The 22,374-nt window shown below is 31.9% G+C and overlaps 1 protein-coding gene across 1 annotated transcript in view; it reads left to right on the top strand.

The window, feature by feature from the left end:
- LOC121419419 (1-phosphatidylinositol 4,5-bisphosphate phosphodiesterase beta-1-like) overlaps nucleotides 1–22,374 on the top strand; it is a 119,181-nt gene that overhangs the window by 80,640 nt on the left and 16,167 nt on the right. The window contains exons 18-29 of the mRNA XM_041613877.1: nucleotides 5,240–5,296; nucleotides 6,276–6,338; nucleotides 9,294–9,350; nucleotides 10,713–10,766; nucleotides 11,520–11,591; nucleotides 15,055–15,221; nucleotides 15,765–15,861; nucleotides 18,148–18,232; nucleotides 19,443–19,515; nucleotides 20,215–20,266; nucleotides 20,702–20,856; nucleotides 22,032–22,196. Of these exons, the coding sequence (XP_041469811.1) occupies nucleotides 5,240–5,296; nucleotides 6,276–6,338; nucleotides 9,294–9,350; nucleotides 10,713–10,766; nucleotides 11,520–11,591; nucleotides 15,055–15,221; nucleotides 15,765–15,861; nucleotides 18,148–18,232; nucleotides 19,443–19,515; nucleotides 20,215–20,266; nucleotides 20,702–20,856; nucleotides 22,032–22,196 (1,097 nt within the window). The remainder of the gene's footprint in view (nucleotides 1–5,239; nucleotides 5,297–6,275; nucleotides 6,339–9,293; nucleotides 9,351–10,712; nucleotides 10,767–11,519; nucleotides 11,592–15,054; nucleotides 15,222–15,764; nucleotides 15,862–18,147; nucleotides 18,233–19,442; nucleotides 19,516–20,214; nucleotides 20,267–20,701; nucleotides 20,857–22,031; nucleotides 22,197–22,374) is intronic.

Genomic DNA, 22,374 nt, shown 5'->3' with positions numbered 1-22,374 from the left:
ATGCCATTTCTTAAAACTTTTCAAGTAAAGCTCACTCTCTTAAATTTTGCAACATAATTAAAAACAATAAAAAAAGAACATTAATGAAATTTTGCTATTTCTGCTTATTTTTGGACGTGTTTTATATTTTCTTTTAACTATGTAACAGTAATTATTGCCAATATAAGGATTGAAGCAGATTAATTAAAAGAAAAATTAATTTACCTCTCTGGGTATATGTTTTCTGAGTATGGACCCTGGTATTTTAATTTCTTATTTGATTTGCTATACAAGGAAAGGATTTAAGAAAATATTTTATATTTAAAGCTATGCATAGTAATCTAATTCTTTTATGATTTGAATAGAAAATTCAGCTTTAGTACCATGTTTAAAGTCCAGCACATTGCTTTAAAAATTGGCAAAGCTTTTGAAAATGGATGATCTATGAGAATACATTTTGACCTATAATTTGAATTTAATGTTATGCCACTGATTTCCTATCTACAAATTCAATGCCTTTTAAGTTGAGGATTCAGCAAATGTTGTGTATGTTTAGTACTTAATGTGTGTGTGTTTTTTTTTTTTTCATTTGTAGAACTTGCAAAGTTTTATGTACTTGATTACTGTGAATGATTGGGTGATAAATAACAATAAACAAATGTTATTGATAAATGTTTGATCATAAGCAGATACATGTAAATTGCTTGTTAATAATTGCCATTGTACTATTAACTTTTGATTACCATTAATTAACATGCTTAATGATTTAACTACATTCCACAATTTCATTATTGAAACACACTCCAAAGAAAAAATGTTACATTCAAAAATGTATTTAAGTATTATCAATAATTATGATTATTCATAAACAGTGTTTATGGTGTGCTGCTCTTATGAGATGTTTTATTTCAGTTGGTCAGTTTGCTTCTCAAAGGAAATCAAGTTATTGCAAGTTTGAAAAAAAAATTCTAACACTACACAGATTTTTTTGAAGCTTCTATTGGTATATGTAAAATAATAGCAAGGAAATTATTATAGATTGTTCAAATACGGAGGTAACTCCAAACAACCATAAACTCAGAGTTTTACCGCAAATTTAATTCATTTTCATCGTAATATTTCATACTTCCTTTTCATTTCAAATCAGGTCATATATCCAAATTTCAAGCAAATCCCACAATTTTTCTCTAAAAGTACAAAGTACACAACGTACAAATCATGTTATGCGACACTAATGATCATGACATCAATCATTATATTTCAATATACTCCTGTTTTACCAATCATTCTGTTTGTTTTGTAGTAATTTGATGTTATGGATCAGGTTCATGTGTTAATTTATGTTTTTTTTCCTATAAGGTAATCTTGTAAATGGTTTTACTTTGTAAAACATGTAATGTACATGCACAGTACTTTCTGATTACAAGCTCAAATTATGTGTGAGCTATATACCCACCTTTCATACGTTATAACCAATTGAAATGGATAGTGTCAGTCATTGATGGCAGATCACATGTTGGAATGCCCCTTTATAGCAAGTAGTGATTGATAGCCAATAGCGATCTGTTCTCACTCTGGATAACAAGTCATGATTACCTCTTGCTATTAACAGGTGTAATTATATTTTCATTTTGGCATATTACATTTTGCCATGGATAATATGCATTGCTGCCATTGATTGTAAAACCAATTACCCATCACGTATTGCAATCTACAGCGTGTGGTGATAACCTGTGATGGATGCGTGACTGATCCCCACTGGTTATTGATTGCGCTATCCATAATGAGTGGTTATAATCTCTGAAAGTGCACCTAATGTAACAGGGATGGAATTTCATTTTACCTACCTGTAGGTCTGTGAGAACAATAGGTTAATAAAATTTTAATGTAAAACTTCTTAAAAGTTTGAAGTACTATATATTTTCAACACATATATGTTCTTTTTTCGTTTCTGCACACTAAGTTGTTTGTTTTTATTGGAAAAGTAGCAGTAGCCTAAAGAAACACATTGTACGTATGACTACTTATGTAATAAAATTGGCTCTCTTTCTATTTCTCATTTCTTGTCCGAAAATGAAATATGTATTAATTTTTTCTAACATACAAATGCTTTTATTATTTTCAGTTGAAATAATTACCATGATGAATGATTACATAATGAGATATTCCTTTACAGTATTTAATCATTAAATTTTGCTTTTTCCTTCACTTAAATGTCACTCTGAGTTTCCTAAAGATAAAACTTCCATGAAGCATAGATCTTAACATTTATTTTATTCTTGGCTGCCATTTCCTCTTATTGCTTGTATCCTGCTCATATTTCATAACTGTATTTTCCTTTACAGGTAGAAGGAAGTGGTAATGTCAGATGTTTATCCAGCTTCATTAGAAGAGAATTTCTTGTTCAAAATCTTTTTTTTTATATATATTTCAAACATATTGATTCCTTTAACAACAGCCTTTAATGATAGGAGCTTAGTATCTGAAAGATACTCAATCTGTTTTTGTCTGATAAACAGAGGGCTGCAATAATGCCCTTCTGGTTCTCATTAGGTTACATATATCCTTTTTATCAGTTAAGTCTTTGACTACAGACATTTAATTTACAAATGCATATTTTGCCCATCATTCACATAATGTGTTAAATTTGTCAAGATTATGTTCAGACATTTTTATTACTCAAATAAAAAAAAGCATCTTATGTTTTTTGTTTGATCATTAGAAAATGGATCATGAAACTTGTTCCCCTTATTTTATTTTCTATATGGGGGGAATGTTTAGTTTTTTTCTCTCTAAACCAACTAACATAGTAATATGTTGAAGCACATGGAATATTTGGCTTCATTCTTGCTATTAATTTTCTCGTCAGTTGATAATTGAAGTCTTATTTGATTAATTATGTTAAATTCAGGGGTTTTTCATAAAAAAAGCAAACAACATTGCTTGACATGAATGAAGTCTTATTACATTATTTGTTACTACTAGTAAAATAGTTGTTGCTAATCAATTATTCAAATTTCCCCTTTTATGCAACATAATTTGATGAAAAAGGAAAATTAAGCTTGAGGGGAACCGATTCAGTGCCCATAGCTCTTGCTGAAGATACTAATATTGAAGGTATGGTTTGTGGTCAGTACATGAAAATGACTTAGTGGGACTGCATGGATGACCAAACCAATTCCTCTGACGGATTGTAAAATTGTTTGGTGGTATTCTATGGTGGCCCTAAAGAATGCTTGATTAGGACATGTCATATTACTATGAATTTCATCACCTTTGTTTACCAATTTGAAGACCCTGAATAAGTCAATCATTTGATCGGAGAACTCTGACACCTTTGATCTCTTGTTGATGATTTGGGTTAAGAATCATTTTACAACTTTTAGTTGCCCCCCCCCCTTGTTGCAGGAGTAAAGTTCTCAACACAGTTTTTTAAATCAATTATTTCAAAGATCATGACAAGAAACGTCTACTTTGATGCAAAATTAGTCAAATGGTTGTGTGTGGTTGCAAACTAAATATAATATGACATTGTACTCAAGCATTTATTAAGGTCATTATAAGCACCATGCACTGGATTATGCAATTTATTTATTTTCTTTTACTTTTTTTTCTTTCATTTTGTACTCTTTGACTGAATATTAGTAATTAGTTGGGATCATAAAGGTCTGTAAATAGGAATTCCTATCATGATGCTTCTTGTTGGGATATTGGCAAATGGAAGATATTTTAGGATTTTCAAGTTAGGTGTTTAAAAAGAAATTTGGATAAGAATGAAGAAATATTAGCAATTAAAAACAAATATGTGATACTCTGATTCTAATGAGCTTGGGTTGACAGAATTTAAAAAAAAATATGACCATTATAGAATATTCCATTTTCCATCTATAACAGTTACCTTACATTTCTAAAATATGATTTATAAGTTCATGTATAATTTTTCCACTATTAATTTATTTTTGACCCTGAGTATAATCTTTTTCTTATTGGTGAATGATACAAATTGCACAATTTAAGATTAAGACTAATTTTTTACCTACATCTGAATTTATCACTTTAAACAAAATTCAAAAAATTAAATAAGTTTGACATATCACTAGAATGTACTTTAGTAAAACTGTATTCATTCAAATCCTCAGTTTATCAAATTACTTTAATCAATCAAGGAGGAGATTTGAAGTACATGTATCTGACTTTGCTTTTGAATTTAAAGTATTATATTGAACTACATGTATAATGATGTAATCAGTGTCATTTACTTCAAATAGGTAAACCTACTTTAATGGGCATGTTCCTTGTTGAACTTTAAAAGCTACATTGAAACATATATATGATCTTTGCAAAAATAGTTATATGTATAAGAAAATCTGAAGACAAAATAACTTGTTGAAAGAAGGCACTTGTACTCTTAATTTATTGAGTTAAGTATTTGATGAGAAATTATTTTAAAAGCTCTTGTATGATAAGATATCTCTATCAAATAAGTTTATCACCATAGTCCATTTAGCCATTAGAGTCTTGAATTTTAGTATCCCAGACTAAATACAAAAATCTGTATCATTTACAATGGTTATTATTTGCCGGTATATATTTATTTGGGTAAGACTAATTTTGATCACACCAGGATATTAACATTACATAAGTAAATAGTGTCTAGCTTATATATCAAATAGAGGGGTACATCTACGCACCCTTTTACCAGCATGATGTGGTTACCTCTCATCTCCATTGACTCGTCTACTTAATCACATTAATGACAATGCATGGAGCTTCACATGGTTAATATTAACAACCCAACAAGCATGGTGTCATAAATTGATATATATTTCTTTGATAAAGAATGTTTTGTCATTTTATGTTATGTTTTGTGCTGTTATCATCTTGTCTATTGTCAGAATGTTTGTTGTTATGAAGTCAATTAAGTGTTTGTATTTGTTCACAGTTTCTTTCACTTTCGATGACCAAGTTGAGAAATATCTTGCATGTTTATTGCTTTGAAAAAGAATGCCTCAAAACAAAACTGCTGCACCAGAGTCTTTTGCACATTAAAGATTGATCATTTTCTTGTTGTTTTATCGTATATAAACAAAAAATTCTTTGTGTTATTTATCTTTTCATCACATATGTTTTGAATTGAACATTCATTGTGATATCATAACCTACAGCTTTGTACAAATTATGCAGTGCATGTATGTTTGTACTATGTATTTCTTAACTATTTTCCTTTTCCTTTTTTTTCTATTTGCAAATTATCTTGTAGGCAAGGGAGTAAAGACGATAGAAGAGACCGCCGAGACACCGGAACAGGGTGGAGAAGGTAATTGTAATTTGTATGGATGTAACAATCTTAAATATGGAGGGAGTAAGGGCAGTAAATAACATTGCCTGTTTCTATGGCAAAATTTAGTTTTACCATTGTTCTGTAATACAGCAAATAATGCATGGATCGCTCTGCCCCGCATGAACGCAATTTATCAGCAAATATATATAGCATCTGAAAGAACAAAATATCAAAGTAGTACTTTGTGTGTATGTTGCTGTGGACAACGCACTTGTCAAAACATACTATAAGCCACCAATATAAACTCACTCAGTCTTTGGTATTCTAGTAAGCAAACCTGAAATTAACCCAAGACTAAAAAAAATCATTTTACTTCACACTTCTATGAAATGCTAGGTTTCGTGTCCCTTTCTCAAATCTCTTGAAGATAACACTGAAAAATCCACTGAAACACATGATAAAATCACTTAATTTCTCAACAAATTATTGTTTGGACTGATTTTCACTGCAGTATTAAAATATCTTATATTGCAATTAAAAATGTCAGCTGGCATTATATAAAGCTGTGGTGTAATTTAAATTTTAGGACATACTTTAATTATAAATAATAATAATGATGGTATATTTACCAAGGGTAGCCACTTCAGTTCCAAAAACTGTCCTCCCAGTGGGCATTACTATTACCTGGCTAAGCTAGGCTACTGATTCAGGTGCACACGGCTTTTTGAGGAATTATTTCCTCAAATGGTACGTGATTACCACCAAGTGTTACCGGACAAACAGACTGAGGAATAAACTTTATTTATTATGGATTTGAAAGAAGAGGATATAAGAAATAGGTGTCCACAAAATTTGTCCAATCTTTGTAAGAATAACCACATATGTTATGCATGTCTGTATTATCCCTGCCATATTAACATGTCTTTGTGTCATGTTTTGGAGGAATGGCTCTTGTAGTACCCCACCCCAATCTGTTGTCTGTATGCTTTTTGTCTTCCCATCTCTATGGTAACAGGTAGTGTAAATAAAGAGGGTTCATCGCCCTCAACACCTGAAGATAAACCATCAAGAACAGAAGGTAATAATATTGAATTTCAACTACTTTGCTCATGTCATGGTCTATATTTAAAAATAAAGATATGATAATACAAACAGAAAAATAAAAATAAGAATAAAGCAATGGATTTGTTTGCCAAATGAATGCTTCAATTTCTATTTGATTTTTATTTAAAAATATATCTTCAACTTTAGGCTATCAACCACTATATTCAGGGCTACTTGGTTGCCATTTCTTGCCAAAGAATGCCAGTTTGCCTTCGTCAAACATACTTGCTGGCAATATGAGTTTTAACTAATTTTGAATATCTGAGCGTTTGTCAAGATTGTGGCAAGATTCTTTTTTTTAATTGCAATCTATCAGAATAGTGAAATGTTTACACTGAGCTGCATGATCTATAGTCAGCTTCCAAAATGTTCACTGTTATAATACATGTATGTATAATGTTTATTTGTGCATGCTACATGTGTATGGAATAAAGTATTTTATTATATTGCAATATTTTTGTCATTAGTGTGCTGAAATAATGTTTACTTATTACGCTAGTATTTTAAAAATAGTCATATGTATATTCTTTTATCACATAATGTGATAAATTTTATTTTTAGAAAATGGGCAAAAATGGGGAAATAGAATTTGAAAGATTTGCCTGTATTACAGTTACATATCACATATGATGTTATGTAATTGAGTTGATGTCATCCGTACTTGTTCATTTTCATTTTATCAGGGGTGTGAGAGTTCAGATTTTTGGGGTTTTGATTTTCAGCTTAATTTCAGCTTATTTTTGGCTTTCCTCTGTACAAAACGTATGGGAGCTCTTTCTATTTCAAACTTTTTCATCACTCTTCAGCTTTTTTTTAGATCTTTTTATTTGTGACCACTCACACCCCTGTTTTATGAAATTGAGATAGTGTCTTGATGTATTTCTGCAATTTATTACAGGCAGAATGAAATAAACTTCATCTTAAAGAATTTAAATGACTATCCACTGTGGACCCCTTGTGAGTTGGAGGAATCCAAATGATGATTTAAAGAAAATCCCTGTATGATCTTGCTGTCATCTAATGTTTAAAATATGTACACATTTATATTTTGTTGTGTCGTGGGTCAACATCTACTCACATCTCAAGACTTTAGGAAGGTAAAAAAGAGAAAACACTTGCAAATCATCAGCTGTCTATAAATTCATTGCATCCCAGAAAAAAAATCAAAACTTTTGATCGTCATAGAAGAAAATGAAGATGAACACTTGAAAAAAGAAAAATTAATTAATGACCTACCAAGTACATCACAGTTTCAAGATAATGTGTAAGAAATTTGAAGAATTCTCATAAGTATTCTTTCTTCAGTATGTTGTATTGTATATACATGTAGTATTGTATAATGTTAGTGTTAGTGTAACTGTTAGGATGATAACTCGGACATATACGGATTACCGGCCGCACCGCACACCGACGCACCGGTTGGTGAAACGCCTGACCGATCACACAACGGATCAGTGCCCACCTATTGTTCTCACATTCGTGTGTACGGTCCCGGAGATTAGTATGAATAGAGTACGATATCAGATAATTTTCGTCACTTGATAAAGAGTTGCAGCGGCACTCGAAAGCTCGTGAACTTGTAAGCTAGTGAACACTTTGCGAGAGTGATCACAAATTTCCTAGAAAGCCAGTGAACACTTTTTGCGAGAGTGAATTTCCTTGTTGACCATAGTAGATTGCGAGACAAATGAAAACCCTCTAGCGATTAGGTTTTTTTTAAATGGTAATTTTTCACTGATAATCTTCGATTGTTCCTAACAAAAGATGATATATGCACTCACATAGCTACATGCGGCCTGTTCATTGCATCTTCCATTGGATGTTTTAGTAGTCCCCTTGTTATGACAGACTTGAGTTTATGCAGTGAAAATTTGATTAATGAATAAGCTGGTACTGGAGATGGGCCCTCTTAACATAATACTTATTCTGAATGGTAACCTTACCACCTTTTGCAAATACCATGGAAAAACTAATCTACAGACAATCAAAGTCAGACTATCAATCGATTTATCTTTAGTTGTAAGATTTGTTGGCTGCTCATAGTTTCTATACGTTATATTTACATCATTCACATTTTATTCCTGTATTTAGTATTAAATTAAGATTGATTGAGGATATGTGCTGATTATATTTAACAGCAAATGTCAAAACTCCACCACAAAGTTTTGTGGATTTCACTTCATTTCAGACAAAGACTGGAGTTAAAATTGAAATTGACAAATGGAAAATATATAAGCTACATAGTAGAACATTGTAAGTTTCATGCACCGCTTGACAGCTGAGTATTTTGATTCAATATGTTTGTACTCTGAAAAAATGGTCCTAAGCTGAATGCAGATAGAATAGGAACATTGCACCAAATAAGTGGGAAATAGAATATGGTAAAAAGTAGCCCAAAGCTGTAGATTTCATCAATTCAAGCTTGGAGGAAAAAATATTTATGATACCACTGTATGATAGAAGTGAAGAATCTGGAAAGCAGAAAAGTCACAGTCCATGTACAAACCTATACAAAATCACAATGCTTCTAACACTTTATGACATCACGGTCTTGAAGCAGGTGAAAAGCATATGTACAAGAAAGCCTATTTTCGAAGCCCAATAATCGGAGCTATTTTTCAGCAAAACAAAGTACTCAATTGGTAAGCAGTAAAAATGCATGGAGCTTGCATTTCTGTGTTATGTACTTTATAAGGTTTTGATTGGAATATGATTTGTCAATTTTACTTTTGGGTTCAGTCTGGGTCTTTAAAACTCTGAATATAAATTTACCAAAAACCAAGAACATGGTGCTCCCCTTTGCTCAGCTCTTAAGATCAGAGCAAGGACATACTACTTGACATTTTCTTGATCAGAGGTCAAAGTTGAGATACCAAATAATGAATTGTGCTTCAAATTGAATGATGTACTTTTATTATCAAATTAAAAGGTAGCAAGGATGAGAGTGTTCCCACTGGCTCTGAAAGAAAAGCTTCAAAGGGAGATGGTAATTCGTTTACTCTCATTTTATTCCCTAAATTTGTTTTCAAATCTTTGATTTATTAGAGAGAATAAAAGGATGGAAGCTACATGTATACCAATGAATTTAGTGGCACCTGTCCATTATTGTCATATTATTTCAAAAAAAGTTCTTCTATTCAGAAGGTGTAGCCTGATTTTGAATTATACTGTATTAATGGTTTCAGTTTTAGTATGTGATACTTAAAGGACAAGTCCACCCCAACAAAAAGTTGATTAGAATAAAAAGAGAAAAATCCAACAAGCATAACATAATAAAGTAATGACATTTTAAAGTTTCGCTTAATTTCACAAAACAGTTATATGCACATCCTGGCTGATATGCAAATGAGTAGACTATGACGTCATCCACTCACTATTTCTTTTGTATTTTATTACATGAAATATTCTAATTTTCTCATTGTCAAGTGTTACAACGGTTAATTCCTCCCTGAACATTTGGCATTAGCATTGTTTAATACTATTATATGTTTCAGTCAAGTTGGTTCTTATTGTCAAATCTATAAATAATGAAATATTGTATAATTCAAACAATAAAAAACAAAAGAAATAGTGAGTGATGGACATCATTGACTGACTCATCTAGTTGTGTATATCACTGTTTTGTGAAAAATAAGCAAAACTTTAAAATGTCATAACTTTCTTATTTTACATCCGATTTTGATGAAATTTTCAACACTATGCTAGTTTGATTTTTCTCTATTTATTCAAGTCAGCATTTTCCAGGGGTGGACTTGACCTTTAATAACTGTTTTATTTTATTTTAAAAGATCTGTTTGATATCTGGAGTTTTGTGTTATATAGTTGCGAAACATTATTTTTTGTTTTCAATCTGTCATTATATATCTAGGCCATAGTTGTCTACTGTCAAAATATTTGACTTAATATTTTTTACAAAACTTCTGATTAAGCTTGGTCATTACATTCTCACTACCATATTAAATTACTAATTGATGTGGTGACTGCTAAAAAGTAATGTTACTTGAAATGCAGTAGGAAACATATACAAACACACATTATTGATATTCAAAATCTGCTGTTAAGGTTTGTTATTATTTATTTGCTTGCTTACTTGGTTCTGCTTATTTGATACCCTTACCTAATTTCTAAAACAGGAAATTATTAGATTTTATTTAATTCAATCAAGAGAATCATTTGTTTTATGAGATGGATGATTTATTTTGGTGTACGTCCACAAATGCCAGCAGCCGAGCTGAGAAACTCTATGTCCTAAGTTTATAAAGAACTAAAGGAAGGTAAATGCAGTAAGTTTATGTTAAATTTTGGAAGATGTTTTGATTGTTTTAGCTTAATCGTTTCCTTCAAACAGTGAAAAGTGATGACTCGAAGCCGAGAAAAAAATTATCACGGCAGGATGCCCAAGGTAAAAAAGTTCTTAATGGTTTATATTTTGTTGATAATAATTTCCTTTAAATTTTACAGAAATAATCCCAAGTTACTCATACTTTGAGCCTTATATCACTAACTATTTCATTAATTGAGGTAATAAGATTTCTGGATCATCACTGTTTCCTTATATGGAATTGTCTCTTTTATTTTTCTGTTTTATGAAATAGGATAAATCCCAAATTATGTTATATATATTACACCATTATGGGATATAATTTACATTCATGGATTTTCTTATATTTTCATCTTGATGTTTATAATTTATTTTTAATCAATCAGTTTTACTCTGGGGCTGTTGAGGGACATTGTATTATTTTTATTCATGGAATATCTTTGAATGCCCTCCAAAAAGTTCATCACTTTGTCCTTTTTATTTATTGAACAAAGCTCAAGTTCATTTTGTAATTTGTATTTAAGGACATTTTATTTGCAGTTTGTGGAATATTTTTATTTTCTATTTGATTTCTTCATTTTTCATTTTGTGATATCAATCAATATGGTGTGTGCAATGCTTTCATTGAAATTATCCAATAAAGCTCTTAGAGATTATTTGAAAATTCTTTGTAAACTAAATACATTTCTCATAGCACAAGCTTGCAAAATGTGAATTTGATTGTGGCAGAGGTCTGTTACTCCGTCATTTGATTTGTTTTGGAGCAAATGCATATGTGATATTTTGAAAAGTGTATTTTTCAGTCTTTGATAGTATTTTTATTTATTGAAAAAGATGAAGACTCAGGCAGCAGTAGACCGCCCCCTCCACGTGTAAAGAGAAAAATAACCAAAATGGATACTCAAGGTAATAAACAGCAACAACAGCAATAATAATAATATTCTCAAGGATGTCTGCATCTTAATTCTACATTGTATTTTAACCATGCATTAATCATACAATTTAATCATATGCTTGCTTTGAAAAAAGAATCTGCTATACTTTTCCTTGTTATTGGCCAAATAATCATGTTACCTGATATTTACATATATTGCTCTTTATGACTAGTGTATGGTCAGACCTCTTCCTGTACATTCTTTGTTTTCCCTATATAAAACAAGGATAGGAGAAAATGAGATTTTCCCTATGTAAAACAAGGATAGGAAAAAGTGAGATTACTAATCATGGACATGTCAGATACTGTGAAACACATGTACATGTATAAACAGCTCATCATGTTTTCATTTATAAATATATGTATTTTCATGTATAACCAAAAAAAAAAATAAATAAAAAGGAAAGTCTTTCTTCAGTTTTAATGAGGGTTAACATCTTGTCGGCAAAGTATTACATTTTGGCTACTTTTTATAGAAATGTATACCATATTGATGTGATTCATGCATTGGTTGCGGTTTACATTTAAGTACATGTATGGAACATCATTAACATGGAATCAATCATTAATGTAATGGGTGACTCATTATCTTTTGGTTAATGTGGTTTAATAACACCATATCCGTAATCTTCATTTTAATATTTACGAAATTATATTATAATTGCTGTAAAGATATGTGCCTTCAGGTTAAAGGTAGAATATTAGGGACACTATAACATTCGCAATGCAAATACTTTAATTCATTCAACTATGATAGTCAGTAAATGGGACATGCATACCCAAATGAAACTAGAGTACAACAGTTTTTGAGACTTTGATAAAGCTTTTAATCATCCTCAAATAAATGTCATTTTCTTGCTCAGGGAGAAATTAAGAACATATTGTCCATTGTATCATTTTGGACAACTTAGGAACATGCTTGTATGCACTATGAAAGAATTCTCTTGCAGGGTACATAAGGTTCATTGTGCCATCAGAAATTTGAAATTGTTTGTACATGTAAACCTTCACAATGTATGTAGTGTACACATACCTTACATCTTTTGTCTCATCTTGAAAAATTACAAAAATTATTTCATTCACTCTTGATAAGAATATAGATTTCAGAAGTGATTGAGAGAGAAAGATTGAGAGAAAAAAAAGTGAGTGTATGATGAAAAAGGTCACTTGATTAAGAAAAAAAAATCTTTTAAAGATAAGATTCGTTGCAAAAGGAAAATCAGCCTCATGCTTAAAAAGGAAATTATTGCATATTCTGTGATATCAATAAAAATTACCTTCCATACATGTTAGCGTTCAACTTTAGAGTTTTATAAATAATTATCATGCATAAACCATAAGTTTTTATGTATCAATATGACACTCCAGCAAGTAGCTCCCGACAGAGCTGAGCACAATGCCTTGTCTACGTAGCATTAACAGAAATCTTATCTCAAAGTTTGTCTTTTACTCTGTAGACATTTCTGAACCAATTTGACTAATATGAGTCGCCTTTTTTAAATTCATAAGTGTTTAATGCAATTGAACATCAGTATGCCTATTTTTTTCATTTTATATGACGAAAAAGTTATGCAAAGCATCACCCCCCGATACTGAGCCTGCTCTTATTTACATTCATTCCATTTCAGTTTCCAGGCATGTTTATTGAAATGTTTTCGATTGAAAGCCTGCATTGGTGTGGATATCATCTCGTTAAAATAATATCTCTGATTCCTGCTTCTCTTTTAAAACGTTCTTGGGATTTTCTTTCATTTTGAAAAATATGTATCTATAGTGAAAAACAGATTATATTGAACACTGTCATTGATACATAGTGCATTGTTATTATGGTTTTTCTAATATTCAATTTTGTTCCAAGAGTAGATTACATATATAAATAAAATGTTGTCAATGCCATGAAAAACATGTAGATGGAGTGCGTTCTTCATTAAGCAGATGGATTATTTGCATGGATTTGCATTCATCTTTGAGCTACTGTCATCCAAGTTACCATGCGTTGAGGAAAACCTGTGTATTACTCTTATGGGATGTGTACAAACAACAAATTCTCACTTGCTAATTGTTATCTGTAGTTTCTAATCATTATAAATGTGGGGTTAAAGGAATCATTATATTGCTGCATATGACATGTTTGTAACTTTGTACTCTCAATGTATTCATTTGATTCCAGCTTTTTTTCAGTCCATATTGGTAATTCATTGGGTGAATAACATGTTATTGTATTCATGGCATTCATATCATTTGGTTCAATGACATGAATTACTTGTTTGCTTGTATTGGCCATTTGTTTATGTTCATTTGTATTTGTGGTTGGGTACATTAACATTTTTTGTTTAAATACTTATTGTTTATATACTTTCTGCTTCATGGTTGCAAATATGAATATATACAAGTCCTTACTTCATATGAATAATCTTATTATTTTCTGAAAAACATGGACACGATATGATAATGTGTCCTAAAAGGTAAGTTTTGTAGATGTATGTATATTTTGCATCGCTTTATGGGAATTTGTGACATTTGTGATTTATTTGCTACCAAAATTTTGTTTCATGAATGTTTATGTCCATGTGCCTTTTTATTTTCCACCGGTGATTTAAAATCTGTATGAAAAAGTGAGCTGCACTTTAGTCACTCTAAGATTTCAATATGGACAAAATAACTTCAGTCTTGAAAACTGCATTGAATTGACCATTTGAGATATCACTGTTAAATCAATAAATACCCCCTTGTAGATAGAAATCAGTTTTAAAATGTCTTTCGTCATCTATTTCAATTCTTTCATCATCTGTTCAAATTCCCTTTTCATTTTTTTAGTATTCTTTCCCTGTATCATTTTTTTTTCATAATAAGTACTGTTGGGTATTATTTTCCCTAGTGATTCAGATAGAACCGAATATACAGTGGTTTCGCAAGATGATACTGTGGTCATCGATTGATCATATCATTAAATTCTAATTATATAATTTTCTTTATATGTGAGTTTTCTTGTGTGCAAAGTTAGTGATTCCATTCTAGCACAAAGCCATTTTAAATATGCTTTCTTGGCTGCCAAGACCAAATATATTTTAAATATTGGGTGAAATAATGTTTGGATATGAGGGTGGATTAAAGCATGGCTGGTGACTTCTTGTGGTATATGAAACTTGTTTAATTTTATTGGAGTGAATTTCCATCACACCCCTATTGAAATTTTGACAAATTAAACAAAAATACTTAACATTCAGCTGATTCGTAATAATATCAAGATTATTCATTGCACATAAATCATGCATTAGTAAAAACAGCTATTTGAAACACTGCTCTTGTATTTCAAAATTATGAAATTATTTGTATGCAAAATGACAGTAGGCAGTTTTAACTCAGTCAGGTGTTTTGAAAATCACTTTAATATTTGTTTAATATTTAAGCATTCTATTATTATTGTTCTTACAGAGAAAAGTGGAGAGGTTGAAACGAACGGAGAAAATGGAGATGCCGGCAATGATTCTAAGCTTACAGATGTCCAAGAAGATGATGATGAAGAGAGTGAGGATAGTGATGATGAAGAAGCTCTCAGTAAGGAAGAAGCACTCAAGAAGTTGCAAGAAAAGAAAGATAGGGTTAGTATATTTAGTGCTGGTTTGTTGCATTTGCTCAATGAGTGTCTCCTATTAATCCAGGAATGAAGAAATACCACACCAAATTGTTCTTGATATCATACTCTGTTATCAGATGAATGATTTTGACCATCCAGTGATTGATTGATTACCTGTTTTGACTATCCAGTGAATGATTACCTGTTTTGACCACCCATTGAATGATTACCTGTTTTGACCATCCATTGAATGATGACCTGTTTTGACAACCCATTGAATGATTATCTGTTTTGATTACCTGTTTTGACGATCCAGTGAATGATTACCTGTTTTGACCATCCATTGAATGATTACCTGTTTTGACCATCCATTGAATGATTACCTGTTTTGACCATCCAGTGAATGATTACCTGTTTTGACCATCCATTGAATGATTACCTGTTTTGACTATCCAGTGACCAGTAAATGATTACCTGTTATGACCATCCAGTGATTACCTATTTTGACCATCTAGTGAATGATTACCTGTTTTGACCATCCAGTGACCATTTTTTTATCAATGAACAGGGTACAGCTGGTCAAGAAGCAGAGGCTGGGGCTGAGATGTCAGCCTTGGTCAATTACATCCAGCCTGTCCATTTCTCTCATTTTGAAGGGTCAGAGAGTAAGTCTACATTTCTGTTAAGTGTGTAATGAAAAAAACCCCCATACTTTTAACCCTAGAGCTGCAGGAGGGGGGGGGGATCCCCTCTACATTTTCCGTGACCATTCCCCTTAGCGTAATTTTACGAATGCACCCCTCGCTGAATTTCCACTTTGTCGTCTTCCACATCTTTTGACACTGAATTCATGAGGCCCAGGTATGCGGTTAGAAAATCATGCTATGTTACATGTCAGACCCAGAATTGCTCAAAAACGTGATTTTGTGCACAAAGTCAATGTAAATTGAATTTTCTCACCTTATAAAGATGATTATGTTTACTTTCATCAGCTGAAATTAATTTATTTAATAGCATAACTATGCTTTAAAAAGGTTCTGCTATAAATTTGGCAAACAACAAAAAAATACATAAGAAATTCATAAAACAATAAAATACATAAATTCGTTCTCAAACCAGGATTTTGTCATTTGTATTTTTGTAATAATTGTACTGTATAAAGGATATTTTTACCAAAAAATAGCACTCTGTGAGCTTTTTATAGTGAATAAGAGCAAAAAGTGTGATTAATATATAAATTATCATAGTTAAATCATGTTAAAAATCTGATGATTTCAGAAAAATGAACCATACGGTCTTGTAGATTACATCTCACACTGTTATCATGCAAATTTTCACAGCGTTTCACAGCGTTTGCGCGAGTGGTGACCCCCCAAAACGGGTCTGGTTAGGGTTAAATTTTGACAAGCATAAGCCTGCTTCTCGAAGGTGGTAATGCAAGAACTTATTTGCGGATAATTGCAAATATCCATTGCCAGTTTCCCAATGATTGATTGATATTTACTTTAAGCTCTTTATTTTTGTTTCAGGAAATCAGATTGGTTATCAATTGCAAATTTTCTGTAACGAGCAAGGTTATATTTCAAAAAGATTGAAGTCAAAATAAAAAATACTCTTAAATACCCAGTTGTGTATGGTATATTGCCTCACTGCATTGGTTTTATTCTTTAATAACAAGAGTGAGAAATGCCAGTAGTTGCAGTAAACACTGATTTCATGAGAAAGTCTGTAAAACCAGGCTTAATTATCAGAATATCATCGAGGATCTAAATCTGGTACAGTTACATAAACTGAACTTTGTGAAATCTTGAAATCTACGCTGAAAAACTTTTACACTGAAGATCACCAACACAGATGGGCACACATGGGACGGTGTATTATTATTGCTGGAATAAAGACCCAACGGAAGTGACCGAATCCATGCTTATTTTGCTTATTTCTCAGCACAATTTCTCCCAGAATCCTTTTGGCACATATTTTTTATTCATACAAACAGACACTTGGGTGGTCATTATATTAGATTCTGTAAAAAGTCATTTTGAGATCGTTACCAAAACTGGAATTTGTCTTTAAAGGAGAATGAAACCATTGGAACAAGATAGCTTGTGTGAAAACAGAAAAATCAAAGAAACAGATCAACGAAAGTTTGAGAAAAATCGGACAAATAATGAGAAAGTTATGAGCATTTGAATATTGCGGTCACTAATGCTATGGAGATAGCAAATTGGGAATGCGACAAAGATGTGTGATATCACCTGTGAACAACTCTCCTCATTACTTTAGTATATATTTCACTTGAATTGCCTCTTTTATCACTTCTATCCATAGATCATGTGTTCTTTCTCCATGAAGGCATGTAATACATACTTATTAAGAATACATCATGGATAAAGAGTTTGAATCATCATAAGAAAAAGCAAAAAGAGACATATTGAGGGTATTTTATAGTCCACCATAGGGAAAGTTGTTCATCAGTGACATCACACATCCTTGTCGCATTGCCAATGGGAGGATCTCTATAGCATTAGTGATTGCAATATTCAAATGCTCATAACTTTCTCATTATTTGTCCGATTTTTCTCAAACTTTCTTTATTCTTATTTTTTTATTTTTCTGTTTCTACACAAGCCTATTTGTTCCAAAGGTTTCATTCCCCTTTAAGTCATAGATACATCTTTGTGGTGCACCTCCTGAAAGTGAAATGCCCTATGAAGGTGCACATTGTGATGGTTTCATGAAAGTATCCCAGATGTAAAGGTAGTAATACTAACTCAATGGATCATTCTTCATTTGAATCATCATGTAGGTCTTAGTCGTTTTTAAAAAACGTGTTATTTAACTCTTTAATGTTGAATTCCTCCTAAACGGATATATTTCTGTCGTCTAAAGAGAGTGACTTAGCTGTATTTTCATTATGAAGATCATGCACATCTCATTCTTATCTTTTACAGAGAAGAACCACAGCTATGAAATCTCATCTTTTGTAGAAACCTCAGCCATGAACAGAGTGAAGGAAAATCCCGTTGAATTCGTCAAGTATCCTTTTCAAATAAGAAAATAGAAACGTCATATCAAGAGTTAAATGAGTACATGTACCTGTATATCACTGCTTGTTATAAGATTTCAATACTTTGAGAATGAGAATTAAAATCACTGTATTCCTTCTTGATCTCCTCCTTTCTGTTTGATCATCAGTCAAGGGTTTTTTTTTTTGATGGAGAAATTTCCTGTTTCATTATTCAGAGTTAACCATTATATTTTTCATCTGTCCACTCATTGACTGTCAGGAAGGCAGTATTCTTATTACAAATATTCTGCAGTTTTTGTCTTCTAATTGGCATCCTATTGTATTAAAAACAATTTGGTTTTCTATGAAATCCTTTCAAGATTTTTCTTCCAGCCATAAAACTCATCATTTATCATTTTGAAAATGTCATCATATTTCTTCTGCTGGTCATTGACTCTTTTCTTCACTCTTTCAAGATTTTTTTTAAATAGTAAGAGAGAAAATAAGCTGAGTGTGATAAATGGATTTATACATGTAGCTACAATGAGAAAATCATTTTGAAATAGAGATATGTGATGTTTTTGTTTGAGAGGCTTGATTGGTGTGTGTGTGTATGTGTGAGGGGGGGGTTGAAGGCCTAACCAAAGCATAATCATAATAACACCCCTGACCTGGGGCCCGTTGCAGAAAGAGTTGCGTTAAAACGCAAGCCAAAGAATCAATCGCAAGTCCCAAATGCGCGCTGTTGATTGCTTTAAAATCAAGTTGCGCATGATTTTTAGAGTTGCGAGTGATTGCAACTCTTTCTGCAATGGGCCCCTGTTGTATAACCCATGGAATTGGAATGTCTTTTTAGTCCCTTTTCTTCTACCCTTATCCCTTCCGTCTTTCTCCGTGATGACTATTTCACAAATTACAGTGTTATAATTAGCGATAATAATAATAATAACAAGAATAAGTAATGTCTAAGTGTGTTCAGGTTTCCTTTATTTCTCATGTGGGGAAGTAGAAATAAAGGACAATTCTGTGACATGAAGTCAAGTTTTTTTTATTATTATGGAAAAGAGATCAAGTCTCTTCCTCTATCTCCCATGTACTTTCCCCTCTCCCCTTATGTATGTGTTTTTATGTTCTGATAGGCAATTTAAATGATATTGATATTGATTTTGTTGTAAAGATTTCAATAAATGAATGACATTATCATTACAATATGTTTTCCTTGACTGGTCTACTCTTCAGCTATAACAAGAGGCAATTGTCTCGGATATACCCCAAGGGAACAAGAGTAGACTCAAGTAACTTCATGCCTCAGGTACATTTTATGAAAAGATAATCAACATTAATAATGAGAATACCACAAGGTTAATGTTCTATTTTCCAGCTTGATCGACCTGAATCTTATAAAACTTGTTCCAATAAAAAAAGATCAAGATATGTTTGTGAATCATTTCTTTAACAAGCAAATTGCACAATGTTTATGACATTTTATCGCTCGTGGAATTTCATTTTCAATATAAAAGATTATTAATATTGTATGAATCTTTTGTATTGATTGCTTGGTTGTTCATTATGGATTTCCATCCACTGACTACTCTAATTGCTCTCAAGGGATAATAACAGAACGATTAACCTTCAAATCCTTCCAGTTGTTTTCCCTTTCCCTTGATTAGTATACAATATTGTACTGCCATAACAAAAGTAAAATGAAATTTGATTTCTCATGAGTTCAATGCTTTTATATGTTTTTAGATCCGTAATCCTCTTTTTTTACAGAAATAAAGTGGATGATAAGATAATATTAAGATGTTTTGTATTACTAGACATTTTAGATGCATGCTGAGTAAAAGAAAATAGATAATATACTGAACTAATTTTGAATTTGTTTGCTATGAGTTTTCATTTTATCATAATAGCTTTGAGAATTATATCTAAGTGATTTTAAGTATATTTAAAAAAAATCATTTGGTTTCCTGCATTATTAATGTATCATGTTGATATTTTTCTTTCCTAGATCTTTTGGAATGTGGGTTGCCAGCTTGTAGCTCTCAACTATCAAAATCTTGGTAAGTATCTTCCATCTGATTCCATGTAATGTTTGTTCAGATATCTTTTGAATTTTTACTACATGTATTACATATCTCACATTTTTCATTCACATTATTTTGGTTTTACAAGTGTTGGTAGAATCATGTTAATTTCAAACTATCTATCCCATTCTAAATCATAAAAACACCTTGTTTGTAGGTAGTTCATTTTTCTTTTCTCTCAGTTCAGATATACCCCCATAGCAAACCTAGGGAGTGTCTGACATCTTTCCTTGATGTTGATTGACTGAGAGGCACTGTTTCTATGGTAACTGTGGGATGAAATTGGACTAGTTGGATAAAACGTCTGACAAGTCCTTTCATGAAACGCTCCCCTGTTGATACACTTCTGATTGTTTCAAAGCATCAAGTTCTATTTTTTTTTAATACCTCTGTTCATCTCTGACCATACAGATCTACCAATGCAACTGAATCTAGGTCTATTCAATCTTAATGGAAGGACAGGGTATATCCTCAAACCAGATTTCATGCGAAGAAAAGACAGACATTTTGACCCCTTTGCTGAGTCAACTATGGATGGTATTGTCGCTGCTACTGTAGAGGTCAAGGTAAATAAGTGCATAATATACACTGACAATAATGAAGTTTGTTCATCATTATTTGTCATATTTATATGTTAATTTCATCAAACTTTCAAAGTTAGTGCAGCAGTTGATACTACAGGTGTAAAATACACAATTCACAGTTGTAAGCGTCAACTTACAATGATACGAGGCTGTGATTGTGAACCCTATTGTAATACCTGAGATGCCTACATAAATACTAGCACACCAAATTTGAATCTGTGTTAGAGCTATTTGATCTCTGCAATATATTCATATTGTCGGTCAATAATATGAATATATGGCAGAATTAATTACTACAAACAGTCCAAGCCAGATGATTTGTAAGAACTGCAGTCATTCAGCAAGGCCAGGAATAACCTTCTGACCTCATGATAATAATAATATAAAGCATTTAGAGTGCACCTTTTATCTGGTTTCCTATTCAGAGGCGTAGAGGGAATTATTACACAGAAGGGGGGAGGGGAATTTTTTGAAATATGATGAGAATAGATATGTCTTTAGGTTGGCTTTTAATGACTCTATAACCTTGGCATTGTTTATTGTTGATGAGAGTGCATTCCACAAAGTTGGAGCACTATTAGTTAAAGCCTTTTCACCAAATGAGCATTTGACTCTACGAGTTGTCAACGAGTTGTCAGTTCCTGATGATCTTAGATTTCTAGAGGGTACATATTCCGAGATAAAATTGTTGAAGTGATGAGGAGCACATCCATTATCAATTTTCCATGTAAGCAACAAATTCTTGAATTTTCTTCACTGTGGCCAACCAGTGAAGTTCTTTTAGAACATGCATTATGTGCATGTATTTAGAAGTTTTGCTGATAATTTGGGCAGCAACATTCTTCACTCTCTGTTTAGCATAGCAAAAAAGTAAATTGCATTCCTCATCTTTGTGAAGCATATAGTTTTTGCAACCTTTATCCTGGTTTATAAAACTGAGCACATCATTTTTCCGCTTTGGATTTGTATGCGCTAAAAATATCATTTGAATAGTTCTGTCATGTATTTCTCCTGTGCCCTTGTTGCATAACTCACACTATTATTCATTCTAACACAAAATTAAGAACGCCTTTGTGGCTATTTTAAGTGATTTTATAAGAGATATTATCACAATACATGTTCCATCTTGTGTATGGTTTATCTATTTGATATTCCAGGTATTATCCGCTCAGTTTTTGAGTGATAGGAAGGTCGGGACATACATTGAAGTGGATATGTTTGGTCTACCAGCAGACACGGTTAGAAAGAGGTATAAGACTAAGACTATCAGTAGTACTGGTATCAATCCACAGTATGAAGACGATGGATTCGTGTTTCCCAAGGTAATAATTTTACATTTTTAAAATCTCCTCTTGGAGGCCATTGAAGTCTCAGAAATTCTTAAAACGATTTCCCAAATATTTTTATGAACCAAACAGCCTGCCAAAGTCATGGACTTTTGAATTTCTTTGAGGAAAATCTCTATAAATCATTAAAATAAATAGTGTTATCACTTTGGTG

Source organism: Lytechinus variegatus, chromosome 7, assembly GCF_018143015.1.
Source record: "Lytechinus variegatus isolate NC3 chromosome 7, Lvar_3.0, whole genome shotgun sequence".
In the NCBI taxonomy this organism is placed as follows: domain Eukaryota; kingdom Metazoa; phylum Echinodermata; class Echinoidea; order Temnopleuroida; family Toxopneustidae; genus Lytechinus; species Lytechinus variegatus.
The sequence above is the reverse complement of the archived record's forward strand: the minus strand, read 5'-3'. Positions and strand labels throughout refer to the sequence as shown.